The following is a 7,183-nucleotide window of genomic DNA, read 5'->3' as shown; positions in this document are numbered from 1 at the left end:
ACTGAATGAATTAACTTAACAAAGTTTCCTGGACATGACACACTGTGGGCATCTGTTTCTCTGTCTTCCGGCCCACCTTACTCACTTTCGACTCAGGGGCAACAGAATAAATAATATAAAGAAAAAAAAACCAAAAATAATCTGATACATAGTGGCATGACTTTCCCGTATTGCCAAATGTCGATTGCTGCACATAAGCTGCACAATTTATGAGTGAGTGTGGTACAGTCAGAGTTGGGGGTACGTTAGCTTAGCTTAGTATACAAACTGGAAGCAGGGGAAAATGGCTAACCTGGCCGGGCCTCAAGTTCATAAATGTGCCTACCAGCAACTGATGAAAACATAGTTATGCATATTGTACTCCATTTGAGCCTCCTAAATGTTACACACTGGACCTTGACCACATTGTTGTATCCTGTTTATATAATCTGCACACAAACAGATAGCAGTTGTTCCTTGCTATTAGTGCTAGCTATAAGTGCTGATTGCCAGACAAAGTACAGCTTTTTGGTATAGGTCTCTGTACAGACCCTAACAACCTCACTGTGACAAAAAGAAGCTGGGTGCTCAGTCGCTGTTCTTGGCTGTCGGTCACCATGAAATACTTTGGGTACAGCACGCATCTTCCATCATTTACTCTAGAGAAGTGGGTATCAATGCTGACTGCTGCTAAACTGAAATGCTGGCTTAATTTGTAGCAGTAGTAGTTGAAGGAGTTCTAGTTGGAAAAGTGGAAAGAGTCTCATTTTTATGAATGGGACGGAAAGTTGAATAAATGTCATATGTGTTCATATGTGTGTAATAATAATAATAATAATAATAATAATAATAAGATTAGTTCAAAGCTTGAAAAATATGTTAAACTGTCTGTCTGTCAAACTACATTAATTAGGTTCTCAATCAGCTGTGTGTTCCCAATTCCAATTAAAGGTTGCAATGTTGATGGTCTCTGCTTAGTGACTCCTGCCTCAGAGAGTTCATTTTATGAAGATCTTAGCTAGGGTGTACGTCTCATGATTATGCTTCTAGCACCAAGACCGTAACCCCTATCGCCTAAATGGGGGACGTTAGGCCAAATAAGAGAACCTGCTGAGCACAGTGTGTGTATAGAGTCAAAACTGTGACCACAGGAGCAGTTAGGAGAAGTGACTGTATGCTAGCATTCAGTGACTTGGAAGCTCATGACGACATTCACTTGAACTGAAGTAAAACAGATCAGAGGAAGAAAAGACAACAACTGAATAATCAGCAGCCGCAGTGTGCACACCCATTCACTGACGCACATGACAAAATGGAAAGGCTCCCCTTAGTTAGTTAAATAATGAATGATGATGAGTTTATGACACATGCAGTGACATATATTTCTGACTAAGAGTTTATTGTTCAATTTCATTATTAGACAAAAAAATTAACATTCAAACATAATACCAAGCAAATCACAAGACGACATTTACATGCATAAATAAAACAACAAAACATACGGTGGGTATGTTTAGCAGATGCAGATATTCCTCCAGCCACGAGTCCTTAGGTTAATGCTCCTTCCAGTTTAAAAGAATGAATCTTTTAGTGGATAAGCATCCCAATGTCCCATCCTCTGACATGAGGATGCCTACTGGGCTGTTGTTTCCGTCCAGAAAGTTTTACCAGCTGGGCAGTCCCACAGCAGGTGGAAAGCAATATTATGTCAGAGACTGGGGAAGAGACACTGCACTCTGGCTTGCCTTTAGAGGGAATTTCCCATCAGTGGGCACTGGGCAAACTTGGTAGGTTTCCAGACACCTCTTGGCTCATATGAGTGTACAGAGGCTGGATTCCGAAAAGTTGGATTTGTGAGTCAGCCACATACAAATAATAAGATTTGAGACGTGTCAAGCATGACAAGTAAAATCCACTTAATGCTTTCTTTTCAGAATCCAGGATTACTGTGACTGTGTTACCAATTACTACAACAACTGATTCCCTAATGTGCTGTACTATGACTGACAATCATTAACAGTAATGACAAATAGATGTCCTTGTCTCACCCCAGTGATCATTTCTCACATAAGGAACACATTTCACCCACAAAGACTTTAAGAGAACATAGGTTCACACACATATCAGCAATAATGCTCATGTGTGTAGCATAGTACAACAAAAATTTAATATAAATACAGCTTTATATCCGTCAGGTAAGGAAACGTTTAGCACTCTGTAAACCAATTGACAGAAATCTTGTCAATATACACGTCTATAACAAAAATGAGGTCAAATTGGTTATTGCAGGCTTGACTGAAACTCTGAATGTATAATGATTTCTTTAAATCTAAAGACAGCTAAGAGTGTGCTGATCTTCATCAGTGTTCCTCCGCACTTAGTGTACTCTCCACATTTTGCTTTGATCATTATATAACTACTGAAAACTTGTTTTCTCTCTTTCTCTGAACCATGTTTCCACTTTCATAAATGTGAAATTCACATGTCAAAAATATAACTGTTTCCAGGAAAAAGGCCTGCAGGTCCTGATGTGACAAACAAAACATCTATGTTCAATCCAATCGGTCAAACTAAATAAAAGTTTTCCAGTTGGTTTAGACAATAGTCTGGATTCTCCCTGCAGGCACTGAGGGCATGTGGTACCTCAGATTCTTCCAAAAGTTTCTGTTTGAGCACAATGTTGTGAGTTTGTGGGTTCCAAGGGCGGGTTTCTTCCAATTAAGAGATCCTTGTTTCCTCTTGATGTACTGCAGAGACTCTGGCAGGCAACTGTAATCCACCGGACCATCTGGTAGGATAGAATAGAATATATTCAGTAAACATTACCTTGGACCTGTACTAGCTATTACTAAAGCTATAATCTAACGGACATATGTGAGAACAGTATCTTCTCATCTAACTGTCCACTGAAAGTGTTTTTCCAGAATAATGGAACTTTTCTTATGAATCCGAATCCGTTCACAGAGCATATATTATTCAACAGTAGTCATTGTTCTCAGGATGTCCGGCTCATCTGTATGTGGTCAAAGTGCTTTCCTTCTATTTGGAAAACACTGATAAAGAATTTGGCTAAGATGACATAACAAAAGCACTCAGAGCCCAACACACAATCACTGTAGTTTTGTGGTCTGAGGGGGGCTTTCACAGATTGTGGTCACTGCCTCGTCATGTCAACAGTGACGCACGCACTGCGTCATCTATTGGCTTGCTGGGTGCTGTGTTGTGGACTGTCCTATCCTGCCTGGCTGTCCTCTGCATTTAGCTCACACAAGAAGTGACTGTATACTAGCATTCAGTGACTTTGAAGCTCAAGTAAAACAGACCAGAGGAAGAAAAGTCAACAAACAACTGAATAATCAGCAGCCGCAGTGTGCACACCCATTCACTGACGCACATGACAAAATGGAAAGGCTCCACTCTAGTTAAATAATGAATGATGATGAGTTTATGACACATGCAGTAACAAATATTTCTGACTAAGAGCCTTGTGTGCTATTGCTGGGCTGACAATGGCTAACACCATCCTCAGTATGACTCTGTATGTATTATAAATATGCCTTCTCCTTTTGGAACTTTTTCCCCCAACAGCTCAGACATTCTCCCCAACTCAAACCCATCAATTTAAAGCTGCTAAATATGTGATCGCCATGTGCTGATATCAGTGTGCGAACTTTACCGCGGCTTTCGGGGGGGCTCAACGTATATTGATGGGGGGGGGGGGGGCGGGGGGGGGGTCCTCAGAGCAAGGACTTACTCAAAACACATCCATTATTACAAGCCTGTACGCCTACTTGCCTTATGTTAACTTTCATCTCTAAGCTGAACGCTCTGTATCACCAGTCCGCAAAGAATGCGCGATTGCTCGAGGAAGCGGCTGCAGATCTCCATATGCAAATTTTGAGAATTGGGCAGATATTCACCATCAGGTGGGTGGCGTGTAGTTTTAATACTGTAAAAGCAGTCTGGAATAACTACCCTGCATTAGCGCACCACTTCAAGACAGCAAGCGATTTAAAGTGACGTTTAAGACATAGCGCCCCCACGCTTCAATGGTGAGGACAAGAATTGCATGCAGGCCAGTATCTTTATTAAAGTTAAATAGTGATGAATCACCCTCATGTGCAAATCATACATTAAAAATAGCCTAGTTTTACACATGATGCATGATTATGACAATACAAAAAAACAAAAAAACAAAAAGGAAATGCATGGGAAAAAACTGCATTTTGCCAATATTTTAGAGACCCCCCCAAAATTTCACAAATCGTGTTTTTAGGGGAGCTCATGTCTCATTAAGGGGGGCTGTCTGAGACCCCCCTGGCTCCCCCGTAGTTCGCACCCTGCTTCTCAACGTTACTTCTTTCTTCTGTTTGGCGCACATGGCTAATTTGCATACGTGCACAGGACTGGCTGGCTCCACTCTGGCAAAAAAGTAAGAACAGTATTTGTTGAATAAAGTTTTCGAATTTTGAATACGGACATGGGTGGCTTAAAAACATTGTAGTCGACCATTAGTGACAATTACAATCATTGTATTTTTTAATTTTTTGACAAAAATTTGAGACACCTTCAAATTTTGCTTTTGAGGCTTTCAGGGGGTCTCATGGGTTAATGGGGGGTCGCACACTGGCTGTTATTGTCTTATGTGTTTTTGTTACCATGCAAAGTGCCTCTGAGTACCTTTTAAAGCACCATAAAACATTTTTTTATTCTTGCCAGAACGTTAGGTTGGTTTGCCAGGTCAAGCTACTTTTTAGCCCCCAAGGGACTTTAATTCTCAAATCTATCCAGCATAGAGAACAATGTGATGTGTTCACTCTGTCCTCACCAATTTCCACTAGAATTACTCTGGGGTCGTTCTGGGTCAAAGCGTCGTGCAGGCCTATTTTCTGCTCATAACACAGTTGGTTTTGGTCGTCATTTAAGGGTTCTTCCTCCGTTTTTCCATTAAAAGAGGATACTGCCTGAGGTGAGACGATGATTATCAGTCTGCGGCACTGGCACACTCTTGTAGCAACGACATCATGCACTGCTGCAAGAGATAAAACACAGGAAACAAGTCCTTGTAGAGTAAAAGCCTGTCTCTGCAAACTGAAAACAACTTGTTTTTTAAGATTTCCAGTAATTTCACACACACACTTTCTAGGCAGACTATTGTGTTAATTTCACACAGGTGTAAATGGCAGCTTTCTGTGGAATCTTTTGAGCAAGAGGGAAATTGTTTCCAGAACGACAAGTCTAGCAATCTGCATCTATTCACAGTGAGGAATTCTTCACTGTGATAAATTATCTCAATTACTATTACAATATTTGAAGTTAATTAAAAGTTAATAAAACCACGGCAGGAGGTATATGTGTAAAATGGTCACCAGATGGTTATGTGTAACAAACCATCAGGCGAAGTCAGGTTAGACCAGTGGTTTCCAACCTGGGGGTCGGGACACCCACTAGGGGTCGCCAAAGCTTCAGAGAGTCACGAGGCTTTCTTGAGTTTAAGGAGTGCCAGAAAACTTAGAAAATACACACACCGGGCCTATATCTGAGCATTTGCTTCACTTCTGTAAATAATTGTCTAGTAGAACAATTGTGTCAGGTACAAGAAAACTCTGAATTTGTCAAAAAAGAAGCTTGGTAAGTTTGCTAAAAATTATGAAATGATGAATACTTAATACAAACAGAGAATTTTATAAAACATTTCCTAAACAGGAAATAATCTACTCCACATTCAGTGAAATCTTTCATTTTACACAAACAGTTCACGGTTCGGGTTCATTGTATAGTTCTGAATATAATATGTAATATATCCATAAGATATGTCACTTAGTCTGGGGTCGTCAGTTTACTCATTAGTAGAAAAAGGTTCTTTTAGGAAAAAGCTTGGGAACCACTGTGTCAGACTACCAGTGGAGATCACCAGAAAGGTGATACCGCTAGTTGAACACGACTACCCACTTGACACAATGCACAACTGCAGAGAGCTGTAATACAAATGTGTAATGTATGGCAGCCAATGCGATAAACAAGACAAGTCTTTTGATGAAATTGGCTTTGCAAATGTTTTATGAAGTGAGAAATGTATTCAACAGGCTCATTAGACTCCAAGGATAATGTGTCTGACCTTCTCCAGGACAGTCGTCCCGTCCTCTGATGAACAGGGAGTAGCCATGTTGTTTCTCCAGCTCCTCAGACAGGATCTGCAGGGCGAAGCTCGCCGTCTCAGCTGAACTCAGGATGCTGGGATGGAGGAAGCTCACATAGGCGTCGTACAGCTTCCCATCTGGAGCTGTAGTGAAGGCCGGTAATGGGAGGGTTACTTTAAAAATGTAATTCAATACAGTTACTAATTACCTGTCAGAAAATTTTGTCAGTTACCTAAACCAAGTATCATAATATTAAAGTAAAGTAACTTTATTACTTTGCTACTGTTGGATTACCTTAACACCAACACCAATATGCAAATAAAGACCGTATTGATGCAATTGTATACTATAAGACAATAGAAGAATGTAACCTTTGAAAAGAAAATGGAAAAAGAAAAAATGGAAGAAAAGTATTTAAAAATTTTAATCCTGCTAAATAATGCCAATTTTTACTCAATGAAACTGTATTCTGATTACACCATTTTTTCTGTAACTGTAATGGATTACACCAATCAGTCCTATAGTGTTATGAAGAAACATGAATCCACCAGTGCACATACATTGAGAATGGATTTTACAGTGAAGTAGGAGACATATTGTGTCCAGCAGGAAAACTCAAATAAATCAACCAAATGTACATATTCATAGATTCTGGCATTTTTAATGAGGTAGAAGGAGTAGATGGGGTTTTAAGGATTTTAATCTGGAAATTATACTTTCTTGTGGAAAATACATACCAGACACACATAAGCAGACTATTTGTATGTCTGTTCTAATACGTGTCAGGAGGGGATCTTTAAGGTTTCACATCAACTATTTCGATCTGACTTTTGTTTCCTTTATAAATTCCTGTGTGTTTCATTTCATGTGGAACCCATTATGCTGACATCTGTATTTTTTTGTTTTACTCTCTCAAGCAAGCGCTTGCAGTTGTTATTTTTATGCAGTTTTCTGATGTTAAACCAACCCCAACTCGTCGAGGCAGATGACAACCCACCTAGAGCCGAAGGGTCTGTCCTAGGTTTCTGTCTCTTAAAAGAAAGTTTTTCCTTGCCTCCGTCACC

The 7,183-nt window shown here is 40.0% G+C and overlaps 1 protein-coding gene across 1 annotated transcript in view; it reads right to left on the bottom strand.

Annotated features, from left to right (window-relative positions):
* Positions 1 to 1,387: 1,387 nt before the first annotated feature.
* LOC118338726 (interleukin-1 receptor type 1-like) overlaps positions 1,388 to 7,183 on the bottom strand; it is an 18,336-nt gene continuing 12,540 nt past the window's right edge. Inside the window, exons 9-11 of the mRNA XM_035676026.1 lie at positions 6,098 to 6,262; positions 4,808 to 5,011; positions 1,388 to 2,767 (exon numbers count right to left, since the gene is read on the bottom strand). Coding sequence (XP_035531919.1) covers positions 2,574 to 2,767; positions 4,808 to 5,011; positions 6,098 to 6,262 — 563 coding nt within the window. The 3' untranslated portion in view covers positions 1,388 to 2,573. The remainder of the gene's footprint in view (positions 2,768 to 4,807; positions 5,012 to 6,097; positions 6,263 to 7,183) is intronic.

This window comes from Morone saxatilis, unplaced genomic scaffold (genome assembly GCF_004916995.1).
Source record: "Morone saxatilis isolate NCDOM2014 unplaced genomic scaffold, NCSU_SB_2.0 Contig5, whole genome shotgun sequence".
Lineage (NCBI taxonomy): Eukaryota > Metazoa > Chordata > Actinopteri > Moronidae > Morone > Morone saxatilis.
The sequence above is the reverse complement of the archived record's forward strand: the minus strand, read 5'-3'. Positions and strand labels throughout refer to the sequence as shown.